Source organism: Panulirus ornatus, chromosome 14, assembly GCF_036320965.1.
Source record: "Panulirus ornatus isolate Po-2019 chromosome 14, ASM3632096v1, whole genome shotgun sequence".
Classification (NCBI taxonomy): Eukaryota; Metazoa; Arthropoda; class Malacostraca; order Decapoda; family Palinuridae; genus Panulirus; species Panulirus ornatus.
The window spans coordinates 5,630,508-5,643,790 of NC_092237.1; the positions used below are offsets into that span (position 1 = coordinate 5,630,508).

Here is a 13,283-nt window from a genome sequence, read left to right on the forward strand (position 1 = left end):
TGTACCCAAGAAATGCTTTGCGAATTGTGTGCCATTAATGAATATCAATCCAAAGATTTTTCATGCACTTCCATCAGTATGGAATATTTATTATTTGTGCTTAATATTCTTGTCAACAAAGTGCATGACTTTACATAGTTCTATACTGAGATTCGTTTTCTAAGTCTCCAACACCTGCATCAATTTGTCAAAAATCTCTGTATCACTGAACAGTCTTCCTTTCTCCAAGATCTATTCGTGTCGTCGGCACATTTTGAGAGTTTGCCGCAAGGTTGTTGTGTGCCTGAGTCTCCAGGGCGATGATATAGATCATAAACAATATGGGTCGTAGGACTGATCCTAATCACACATGTCACGTTCAACCAATCATATGCTTCCAATCTTTCATCCCACTCGTTGTTTTGTATCTGTAAGCCAAGTTCGCTAATTTACGTGGAACTCCAATCACCTGATATCGTGGACGACCCCAATCACCTGATATCGTGGACGACCCCAATCACCTGATATCGTGGACGACCCCAATCACCTGATATCGTGAACGAACCCAATCACCTGATATCCTGGACCCCTTAATCACCTGATATCCTGGACTTCAGTCGCCTGCTATCGTCGACTCCACCTGCTGATGTGGCGCAAACCCTTCCACCTGCTATCGTGAAACAGCCTCCCTCCTCCTCCTCCTCCCTGCTATCTTGCACCCCCATCAGTTACTGCTACTCGCACCCTCCACCACCTGCCAGAGTTGTTCAAAAATTCATTAGCGCTCGGTTAGTGCCGTGTGGACCACCTGTTAGTGTGGCCCAGTTGTCAGTGTGGCCCATCTGTCTGTGTGGCCCAGTTGTCAGTGTAGCCCACCTGTCTCTGTGACCCAGCTGTCAGTGTGGCCCATCTGTCTGTGTGGCCCAGTTGTCAGTGTAGCCCACCTGTCAGTGTGGCCCATCTGTCTCTGTGGCCCAGTTGTCAGTGTGGCCCACCTGCCTGCCTGTGTGGCCCACCTACCTCTCCGTACCACCAGCTCGTATAAAAACTCGCAACGAGCTATTCTGGTCGACCGCCTCTTTGTTAACTTCATTTTCATCTTCCGTCGCTCGTGGAGTCGTTTTTGGGTTTGTCTCGTTTGGGATTATAGTCGATGTCATGATTGTGGCATTCTGCTGGGGGTTCTACAACTTCTATCAGGGAGTTTTGTCATTTCTCTGGGGTTCCTGTAAGTTCCTCCAGCAGGTTGTGGAATCTTACTAGGGGTTTTACAACTTCTCTCAGGGGGTTTTATCATTTTTTCTGGGGTTCCTTTAAGTTCCTCCAGCTGGTTGTGTAGATTTTCTGGGGGTTCTACAACTTTTCTCAGGGGTTGTTTCATTTCTCTGGGGTTCCTTTAAGTTCCTCCAGCAGGTTGTGGAATTTTACTGGGGGTTTTACAACTTCTCTCAGGGGGTTTTATCATTTTTTCTGGGGTTCCTTTAAGTTCGTCCAGCAGGTGGTGTACATTTTCTGGGGATTCTACAACCTTTTCCACCAGCAGCATGTTGACTTTCTGGGGTTCTACAACTTCCCCAGAAGGTTGTATGATTTGACAGGGATCCCACAGATTTCCCCATCAGGTTGTAGATTTTTGCTGGGAGGAACTCTATAACATGCCAGAAAGTTGTAAAGTTTCAGAGGGGGACCTACAACTCCGCCTAGCAGTTGTAGTCCAAAGTGAACCTCAACTAGTTAAGTTGTACCCCTCCTGTTGGCAAGGTTGTAGCCCTACTGTTGGCATGGTTGTACCCCTACTGTTGGCAAGGTTGTAGCCCTACTGTTGGCATGGTTGTACCCCTCCTGTTGGCAAGGTTGTAGCCCTACTGTTAGCATGGTTGTACCCTTCCTGTTGGCAAGGTTGAAGCCCTCCTGTTGGTATGGTTGTAGCCCTCCTGTTGGCAAGGTTGTAGCCCTACTGTTACTGTTTGTCCCCCCCCCCCCTTTCCCCACCCCTCTACACGTACACCCCTCGAGATGCTGGTAGGAGAGAGAGAGAGAGAGAGAGAGAGAGAGAGAGAGAGAGAGAGAGAGAGAGAGAGAGAATGGAGGAAGAGGTGTGTTTTGATGGTTGTGGTGACGTTGTATAAGCGACCGCCCGTCGTGTGACTGACACACACACACACACACACACACACACACACTTTACAAAAAAAGAGAAAGAAAAAAGTTAGATCTCTGTGTTGTCACGGTGAAGATCTCGTGAAGCGCGGGGTGTTGGAAAGTGTTGGCACTTCCAACACCGAGTCAGAAGATTTCCATCACCCCCCATGTCGGCAGAGGATGTCACCAGGGGGATGGAAATCCCCTGATTTCGTCTGATTGTCTTGTGTTCCTGTCTCGTAAATAAATCGTCTGGTGAAAATACAGTTTGTTTTAGAAACCAGAATAAATCGGCGTGTGTGTGTGTGTGTGTGTGTGTGTGTGTGTGTGTGTGTGTGTGTGTGTGTCAATCACGATTATAACTTAGGAAGTTCCTGAAATCAGTACCCTAAAACCCCCTTAAAGTAGAGAGGGTTTACAAGTACCTGCCCAGATACAAGCGTTACATAAGACGTTCCATATATGTCCACGGCAGGAGCTTCACGCCCCAGCGTCTCAAAAAAAATCTAATCTTAACCTTCCTCTTCGGGAGAAAGATTGGCTAATATGATTAGAGAGCAGAAGTCTTTAAATCTATTTAGGCTTCTATTTACAGTGGGAGGATGGGAGGTGGAGAAACGAGTGTTGATCCAGTGGTGCCACTGGAGGAGTGTTAGTGGGACCTCCACCTGCCCCACCCAATACATACCACTGACACCCCCACCTGCTCATCCCCGTATATACAAGTGGCACGCCCACTTGCTCAACCCCGTACATGGCCGTAAACATTGACAGGGAAACCTAGTGGGCTAGAAGGAAAAGAGAAGAGTAAATGGTGACTTGATCACGGCTTTATCAAGTCTTTCACATAAGTGTGATCATTAGTGAACAGGTCATAGAGAGATACGAAGATATCCAATAGCCATAACATGACATCTAGCAAAGAACTTGTTCCAAATGAAATTGCTGCCTTCATCCATTTCCGTCGCCACCCCGCCACACATGAAATGGCACCACCCCCCTCCTACCCCCATGAGTGCAAAGTAGCGCTAGGAAAAGACAACTCATGCCTCACATCCTCGACACTTCGATAACAAAAAGAAAATACATAAATCATGTTAACAAAAACAAAACGAAAATAGGTTTTTGTGAACTCACCAATGACGATGGTGTCGGGCAAGGCGAGCACTGAAGCCAACGGCCAACAACACAATACGGAAATAAGGATCGTAATCAAAGTCTTCATGGTGTCCTAGGAAGCTGCTGGGAGCTGGGAAAGACTCTGTGGAAGGGGAAGGCACAGCACTTTCTCTCCTCACCTCACTCTCGTCTCACTGTCCCCTCATTGAACTCACTCTCACTGTCTACAGTGCCACTCTCACTTATTTCACTGCTTGTTCACTGATGAATCGTCCATTTCGCTTCATCTGGAAGAAGAAAGAAAAAAAATATCAATGAATATATTTCACCATGACCAAAAGAGACAGAAAATCGTCACAATGACCAAAAGAGACAGAAAATCGTTTGTCATAATTGTTGCTGAGAGAAATATTCACAAAGGAAATAAGGTAAGTAACGAAGATTAAGAGTTTAAAGTTAATTCCTTAGCTTTTGACGCTAATGAAGATCTATCATGCACAAAGTGTAGATATGTATTGTGTATCATCCATGGAGTGAGAGTTGTCATCCATGTGATGCGGGGTTGTCATCCATGTGGTGTGGGTTGTCAGCCACGTGGGGCTTCATCCGTCAGCCACAATATGTTATTAATCATCAGGAAATAAAAAAAAAAAAAAGTGGTCGAACGAATCCTCGTTTTCCCCAGGGAGTCCTGGAATATATGGCCAGCTATTCTGCCACACTCAGAGGCCACAGAGCGTTGCTGACGCCCTCCCCGACGTTCTGATTGGCGCAAGAGATGAGGTCTCTTGATGTGACAAGTTCTGATGGCGGAGATAGACAGAGGTTCGAGAAATCTCGACTGGCAGGAGGTATACCGCAGGCATGTAGACTCCTCAAGGGGGAGGAGCTGAGTGTGTAGCCGAAGGGACAGCAGGAGGAGGAGGAGGAGGAGAAGCTGCAATAGTGCAGCAGCTGTACTGAGGTCAGGGGATGAGGCTATGGTGCAGCTGATAGAGCAGCAGCAGCAGCAACAAGAAGCTGTAGCAGTGCAGCTGGGGGAGGAGCAGCAGGAAAAGCTGTAGCGGTGCAGCTGGGGGAGGAGCAGCAGGAAAAGCTGTGGTGGTGCAGCTGGGGGAGGAGCAGCAGGAAAAGCTGTGGTGCTGCAGCTGTTGTACTGAGGTCAGTGGCGAGGCTGGGGCTTGCAGCTGAGAATGAGAGCCACACGCTGGGTATAAATAACTAAGAGAGGAAACGCCGTTAGCGTCGGGTTTAGGCGGGGCATGGTACCTGTACCGTGTCTCCCACACTCTCTCTCGGTACCTGTACCGTCTGCACCTCGCCTACTCCCTCCCGACCTCCGCCTGCGGTACCTGCAGCGTCTGTACCTCACCCAGACCCTCTAGCGACGGTACCTGTACCGTCCTTCCCCCCCATTGTACCGCATCACCCTCCTGCCCCAATGCACTCGTGAATGGTCGCATCATCAAACCTCATATTGGCCCTCACTATCCACTCACACTCTAGATAGCAGTCGTGAGGCACTTCTCACCTCATGAACTCAAGTCCGACCCTTCAAGAGGTATTGAGGCGCATCCACCAATGGTTTACGTCGAGTGTGTTTCCATTGTTTCCTTGTACTGCTGTCGTGAAATTGAAAGGCAGATCGCGAGAAGTTCTCATGGTTGTTCTCATGGAGGATATGAATCACAACTGCTAGTAGTACGAAAGAACAAGTTCTAGTAATACTGAAGAACAAGTTCTAGTAATACTAGACAACTCGTCTGTTAGGAAGGCCAACACTAGGAACACTATTCCAAGCTCCCACAGACTTGGGAGTAGTTCCCACAGACATGGGAGTAGTTCCCACAGACATGGGGGTAGTTCCACAGACATGGGGTGGTTCCCACAGACATGGGGGTAGCTCCAACATACGCCAGGTAGAGTGCTCGTAGTACATGACTCTCCCCCCGCAGCTGGAGGGGGTTGGGGTGTGGGAGGGTAACGCAACTCGCAGTCTGAAAATAGTTGAGGAATTTCCTTCCGAATTCCATGAGCTTTGGTGAACACCCTGCATTCTCCTCCTCCTCCTTTCATCGGCCGATATTTTCCTCCTGAGTCCTCTATACTTCCTCTGGCGTCAGCCGACTGAGTATATATTCTTTCCTCGTACAATACACCGCTCCCGCCGACAGTCCCCCATTTCTTCCTCAATACCCAACGCTTTGGAAAATAACCAAGGTTATTCTTAATTGTCTTAGCTCCTCACACGCAGAGTTCCGAAGACGGGTCCTCACGAGCGTAGAACTCCTCCCCATACAATACAAATACGTAACTAGGTTATTTCAGTCACATTCTGAGGAACGAAGAGTAACAAAGGTGGATATAACTACATTTCTCGTGTCGCAAGCAAGAGACGAGCCCCAGAGGATCACACACACACATAACACAGCCTTATCTACAGCTCAGACCTCCCAACCATTTTTGCCCTTCCAGATAACGTGATCTCTCGCCACTCATTCTTCAGCAACTCCTGGAACCTTTCTTTGCCTGAAGATTGTCGCATGATGCGTCATACCAGGGTGGGAAGTGTGTGTGTGTGTGTGTGTGTGTGTGTGTGTGTGTGTGTGTGTGCAGTAAGTGTAGTAGAAGCGAGAGAGGGACACCCTCTGTGTAGGACCCCAATGTTGGGAGGAGGGAGCATGTGAACTCCTCACTCCGCCTTGTGGAAGATGGTGATGATTTTGGCTCACCCCCGGCACCGGTAGCCGACTCGTAACACCAATGACACCGGGTTCGTAACGCGTTGAAATGACGGTATAGCCTCGCATCACGACGCCGCTCCGTAAAGCAGACGTTTTCGTAACGGTGACGTGTGAGAAATAAGGGGTACAGCTTATCCATCTGGGGTCAACCACCTTTCGTTACTCACATGGCAACACCCGTGGGAGTAGGTGTGGCTCCCGCGTTCATGATGGAGGTCGGGGAACTGCCTTCGACCCTCTTTTTTCCCTGCATTCTGATTTCTATGTACAGCCCCAGCGAGGGTGGCAGAGGAGGGGGTTGGCTTCTTAACCTTCCCTCACCTCCCTGGCACTCGACACCTGCCAGATAATTCAATCGGCAATACCTGGAGAGCTTAAACGAGTTTGAGAGAAAAGTCCCGTCGGGGTTGTGTATCCTATGTATTATATTTTTCCTTATGTCGAGTATATATATATATATATATATATATATATATATATATATATATATATATATATATATATATATTCATCTGTACCAAAAGATGACAAGGCTACAGAGGGTTTTCTTTTCCCCAATCATGAAAGAGTTGGTGTGAGGAGACAGAAACACCATTCCCCCCGCCTGATACACACACACGCAATAACTTGTGTTTCGAGAACCACATAAACAAGTGACGTTCACGCTCACACACTTGCTCGGTCTCTCTCTCTCTCTCTCTCTCTCTCTCTCTCTCTCTCTCTCTCTTCTCTCTCTCTCTCTGGTATATTTTCTGCACCCGCATCTCCGCTTCCTCCTTCGTCAAGCCGTGTCTATCTCCCATCACTTACCCCAACTCTCGCTGCCTCAGACCTATCTACCTCCCTCCTTCCCCTACACAGAAAATCTACAGTCACATCTCTAGTCTCGTTCATCTCCCAGTGATCCATTTGTCTCGTCATGTTATCATCGGATTTCTAACCATCCACCTCAAACTCGTAAAACCATTTTCCAGTTGAGGCGATGGATCATAGGATTATTGTAACAAAAACACACATCTGTTGCGTACATTTTGGACCTAGATTTCCCCGAATCTTAATTCCAACTGGTACATCCGGTACATTAGATCTTTCCTGTGTTTACTCCCCAGTGTTCTATTTCTACTGTGTCGCATTCTTGAACAGTCTCGCCTCTTGAGACGAGTCTGTGCAACCCTTTCACCGCTCGTTGAGGTCTGTGTGCTGGGGACCTCAACGAACACCACGACTCGTGCCTGAATTCCTCTTGCACTGAGTGTGGATAGCAGTAAGACCCTGTGCATCCTCTGTCCTCAGTGATCCAGAGGACCAAGTCAGACATCCCAGTCGTGGGCCAATCAGGCCTCCTGTTGTCTGTCTTCCTCATGTAAACTCGTGTAAACACCAAACTTTTGACTCATTTTATTTTTTTTCCCACTTCGAACTCTCGTTTTGCTCTGGCTGCACTATTTCACTTCTGTCACTTCCGATCACATGTAAATAACTCCATCTCTTTTAACAGCTCTTCCTTCTGTTCCACCCTGTTAAACGTCAACTATGGCACTTCAAGACGATTCAACGGACTAATTCGTGATGTTCTTTTTTTTTGAGCTCCCTTAGTATGACTGGTGAGTCTCCTCTCGTGGTGTTTGTGTGTCTCAGAACATGTTAGGAAGGTAATTGCTGCTAGTATGGAGGTATATATCTCTTCTTGGATCATTCGTTCGCATCCCTGGTATCTTGTTACCCGTATATTCTTTTCTGAATACACATGGACGATGGGCCGACATGGCGTATCAAAAATGTTAACGTCCCCCTTTCGTTGGACTCGCACTTCGCCCTTATAGTAGCCGGGAATCATTGTAAAGCCACTATCTATGAGATCAAACATCCACTTTTTACAAAGGAAGTGTATTAACCTATCTTCCTTGTCCGTAGGGAAAAAAAATATCTTTAACCACAAATATCATTTCTCCTCTTTTTCAGTCGCCCCAGTGACCGCTCCTGTGGTCAAAACAGTTCTCCTTTCACTTGAAACTTGTAAACCATACAGACCAGTAGGCCGAGCTTGCGCTTGTGCTTGCTGCCCTATTTTGTCTACCTCGAGATATTGTGTCCAGTTTCGAACGCCCTGCTAGAGAGAATGGGTATTTGTAGATAGGAATACAGCAGCCAGGCACCTAAATGCTTGCCAGACTAAGAGACAAATTCTATGAAAGCCGTCGAGACGACCCTAAACTTATAAGTTAGCTCTGGAAAGAGAAGGTTAAGAAGACGTGAATTTTAAACTCGCGTCTTTAGAATCTTCAGAGACATCGACGATTTAGATCAAAGCAGGTCCCTAACATTAGACATCACTTTGATTGACCCCAAAACAATGAATACAGATTCGACGGTAAATATTTTGCATCATAAGGAAAAAAATGTTTTTCCTTTTATCAGATTTGTTAACATGCGAAATGATTTATGCCAGACCATAAACATGTATGAAAGTATAAGTTATCTGCGTATCTGTAGCTCATACCGGGGGAGCCTGGCGCTCGTGGGGGCCTGGTTGGATAACGAGCTTTGGACCCTCACCACTGGTGGCGACGGGCTGCCCTAGAGCATTGGGCCCGCAACTCCCGAGCTGTAGGGAGGTTTCAACTCAAACATCGTAGCTTATAAAGGCCACTGGTGATTCTCCTTACGTCATCTATATGATATTTAACTCTCTCCACACGAAGCTCTTATATTTCTTAGGACTTATAACTCTCACAGACAAAGACCCCAATGGTTTCTGTTGTTGCTTCTCTTCCTCTGTTCCAGACACACGCATACACCCTGTTAACGTAAGCTTCAGACAAAGGTATACACACTAGCGTTACTTTCAGACAGGTATAGACATTGTTAGCTTTACTTTCAGACAGGTATAGACATTGTTAGCGTTACTTTCAGACGCAGGTATAGACGCAGTGAACGTTCAGACATTTCCGATAAAGTTCCTCTCTCTTTCTGTGCACGTTTTGGCTCAGGCGTGAGCATGTGTCGCGTGTTGTCGTCTGACCCAGCTGGTGGGCTGGTAATGTTGTGGGGGACAGTTGGCGACCCGCTCCCAGCTGGCTCACGCCCAGACCAACCTCACCAACACCCCTCACCCCCCCATCATCACCATCTTCCCCATCACCAACCCTTCGTCACCAACCCCCTCTCCCTCTTCCTTACCTCCACAGCCTCTCCTTCATCCACACAGCCATCCCAACCTGTGGTTAGACACAGGGATAGTCATGGCGCCAGGGACAGTCATAGGATTAGGGATAGGCATGGTATCAGGGAGAGTCATAGGATCAGGGATAGGCATGGTATCAGGGAGAGTCATGACACCAGGGAGAGCCAGGGTGGCAGGGAGAGCCAGGTGTCGGGCAGGCAGGGAGAGCCACAGTGTGCAACAGTAACTCAACACCGCTAAGGAAGGGCCGACTCCTTCACTTTATTTACGGTTTGCACCACTAATGGTGCGTCGAGACACTCCAGACACCACTTACACTTATCTTAAGTTCCAAACACTTACAAGGAGATGTGGGAAGGTGTAGGCACTTGGAGATCAACCGCGGAATATATGGGCGTAGGAGAAGAGACGGGAAATAGGAAGGGAGAACGTAAATGGAAGGGAGGGAAGCTCAGTAGGTGGGGATGAGGCACAGATTGCGGGAGATGTCAGATGGGTAGAGGACAAGCAATGAGAAGGGAGAACAGGGAATGGGGAAGCAAAAGAGTGAATGAACGATGGTGAACAGGAAGTGGGAGAGGAAACACAAGGCGTAGGATGGGATTTTGGGATGAAGCGCAGAAAACGGGTATGTGGTAAGGGTTAGATGGAACATATTGAGTTTGCCATGAAGCACAGGGGAAGGAAAAGGCAACAGGGAGTGGGCACAGCAGAGAGAGTGGTAACAATACACGGGAGATAATAAAGAAGCACAGGGAGTGGGGGATGCATAGAAATGCAAAGAAATTGTGCGGAGAAACAGAGAATTGGGGGAAAAAACACGGGAAATGGTTGATAAGAGGGCAACTGCTGAGGAAAACACAGGAAGTGGGTAAGGGAGCACAGGGAGTGGTGGGAGAGAACACGGGGAGTGGGGCGAGGCAGCGCCATATCATACCCTCACCTATGTAAGGGAAATGGTAGGAAAAATTAAAGAAAATGTTGGGAGAGGTTTGTGAGAGGTTAATGGAAAGCTTTTATGTCTTTCAAATGATCGTAGTTGTGACGATAGTTATGGCCAGTCGACTCAGGGTCCTCCTAGTTAACCCAACGCCTGATTGGTCGACTGTTAAAATGACCAGTTAACTAGATAGACTTTCTGGGGTCAACTTTGAAATTTGTTATCCAAATATAACAACTGTTAGACAGAAACTGGACGATAAACTGATGGTTTGGGTAATCAAATATCTTGAGCAATTAAAAGAATTAACTGGTAGTTTGGCCAGTTAATGATTCAAAATAAGCTTATAATTATGTAACCAGTTATTCAAAGGTTTGAGTAGTTACCTGATGACCTACAAGTGATTTGGGCAATTGAGTTGTTTATCATGGATTTTAAGTAATGGTCTACAATAAGTAACTGATGGTTTGAGTAATCAAGTTATTGCTTTAAATGGACAACCGATAACCTAGACAATAAACTAGTTATTTCGGTTATCGGTAAGCGGTCTGAAATAGATAGCTAATGATATGAGCTGTAATTTGAGTAAATCATGAACAATCGTTTTTGTGGATATCGTTATGGATATGTCGAGTATTATTTTCTAACGACCATTTTTGCTTTTACTTCCTTTGGTGTTCTTTTCTCAGAAATTATCAAATTCGCTGTAATTTGGATTGTATTCAGCTTTCTGTCTTATAAAGAAGTTCTGATTCATCTTATATTTCAATAGTGTTTGACTGGCAGCAGATTCAATGATAATTTCTCAAAAAAACTTGATGTACCTCTTTCATTTGTGTTCGATTTCATTGGACATGACAAATACTTCCAATGCAACGTATCCTTTGATGGATACTTCCGAGGTAGCACATTTTCACATCTCTTTTTTTCATCTTCCAGTGAACCTCTTTACTTAATGGTCTTTCATCACTTTCGCTACGGACTCCGCCTAAGAATTTACATACCTCTAAAAGAAATATGAAACCCTACGACCAATCCCACCGCAAAAAATGAATGACCTAAACGCATACGAAGCTTAGCAGTTAACGGTCGTGATGGCGTTAGCGTATAGTGTCTTGGTTTCCATAACTTCAACTGCCAAATCTTGGCTCGTTGATCTTTCCCCTCGACAAAACATATCCAGACACACAAATATTCCCATTAAACACGTTTCTGTTCGGCTGGTATTGGAGAGGAAATCGATTCATTTTTTGGCAGACGAGAGATTCTATTTTGTTGCGACTGCTTGAGATAAATGTTACCGCTGCCGAAGTACTTGTGTGGGAGAGTCAGTCCCAAGAGTTGGGTGGTGCGCGGCGGCCATGTAGTTACAACATGCTTTTAAAATGTACGATGGTGGCGTGTTTGCGTGTACTTGTTAAGCTTATGATACTGTATGATTTGCGACACGGGCTTTGGATGGGTAGGTAAGGGTCGCGAGAGAACTGTCTGTAGAAGGCGACGTCACTGAAGATAACCTGTGTTACCTACCTGCACCGGAACACTGCTGTGTAGTTCCTCAAGGTTCCAGGAGATATGGGCAAGTGTTCTCAAAGATTCACAAGGCCAGCAGGCGGACCATCGATGGTCCGCAACGGTGCACCCCCTTGCTGGTGTGGGAGGTGTCTAAAGTGCCTGGTTATGAAGGTTAGCAAGAGGTCGTATACGTATATATGGATACATATATGTATATATGTATGTATATATACAAGTGGGGTGGGCCAAGACCTCAGGCTCCTCACAAGTGCCACAGCAAACTGAGGCTCGGGAGCGGTGCCTACCAGTCAGTACCTTGGTGCCAGCTAAACCCCCCCCCCCCTCTCCTTCCTCCTGCCCCACTCAACCACCACATACACATTCGTGGCTCCACCCCCCCCCACCCCCCCCAACCCCAAGCTAACCAGAGTTTGCCACCTGGGGAAAAACAGCACGAGAACCATAAGCTATTTTGCCGTTCACCTCACAGGCGCATGAGAAAGGATGTGTTTAATGAATGTCGCGTGTTAGGGAAATTTTGCAACTGGACCATAAGTCGTATATCATAAAGTAACCAGAATAGTCTTCACATTCCTCTACCTCATCGTGACCAGTATACGCGCGCGCGCACACACACATACAAAAATACACATACATAAATACACAAAGTGCGCACGTGCATGCTAATCCTCTAAAAAAGAAAAAAAAATTAGACAACACATGTGCCCGAGCCGGAGCAAACTTCATACATAATAATTAATTCCAAACACTTGAAAAACACGTGAATTATGGTGTATGGTAGATGCAAGTAAGCCGTTGGATTCATCGGCCAACGATTTCTAATCAACCATCGCAGAATCATTTCCCACTACTTATTATAGAAACAAAATGTCAGAGGATGATGGCTGTGAAACGTACTCCCATAAAGAGTTTTTTGTGTAGTTTCTTAAACCTAGTTAGGAGGTGGGGTACAATATGTCATAAATCTTCGTTAATTGAACAAGACTTAGGACTTAAGCATTGTCTGGTTTGCATAGTTCTTATATCACGTTTGAATTCCTTGAGATATGTGTTCTCTAAGATGGAAAGCTGTGATGTGGTTGTGGTACAGGGGTGGAAACACGAACAAAAAGAAAACGGAGCAAGGAAAATGTGTTGCAGTATTTCCATTGGAGATAATGAACATCGTAATATCAAGTAAGAATACTGAATCAGAGATACTCCTGAAGCAGAAAAACAATTGAAAATAATTCAAACGTAGAAAGAATTGAAAGCTATATTGGGAAGTGAATGATAAAATGATGCATCCAGAACACATAGTAAATTCGTGATAATTGAAATAAAGATGGCAAGCGACTAGAAACTTAGAAAAAGATGACAACATATGGAGCATCAAAATCAAATCCTGAAAGTGAAAAGGCAAATAGAATTAGCTGAGATGACTTAGTAGTTAGCCAATTCAGTGATGTTTTCAATGGGTCAAAGAGAAGAGGCACAGCCAAATACACCCCTAAGTTAGAGAGGTATGCGAGCCATTGATCAAATTGTAAATGAACGGCAGGAAATCATTTCAGTGTTAAGTGATGATGATGCAGGCAAAAGTAATCAGGCACAGAGCATCATGAGCTTATGTAAGGAGAGAACTTAATAGGAGTAGAAG

At 46.0% G+C, this 13,283-nt stretch overlaps 1 protein-coding gene across 1 annotated transcript in view; it reads right to left on the minus strand.

Moving 5' to 3' along the window:
* The window catches only part of LOC139753218 (glutamate receptor ionotropic, kainate 2-like), a 52,427-nt gene extending 40,515 nt beyond the window's left edge, over window positions 1–11,912 (minus strand). Inside the window, 2 exon segments of the mRNA XM_071669438.1 lie at window positions 3,259–3,527; window positions 11,639–11,912. Of these exon segments, the coding sequence (XP_071525539.1) occupies window positions 3,259–3,346 (88 nt within the window). The 5' untranslated portion in view covers window positions 3,347–3,527; window positions 11,639–11,912.
* Window positions 11,913–13,283: the final 1,371 nt, after the last annotated feature.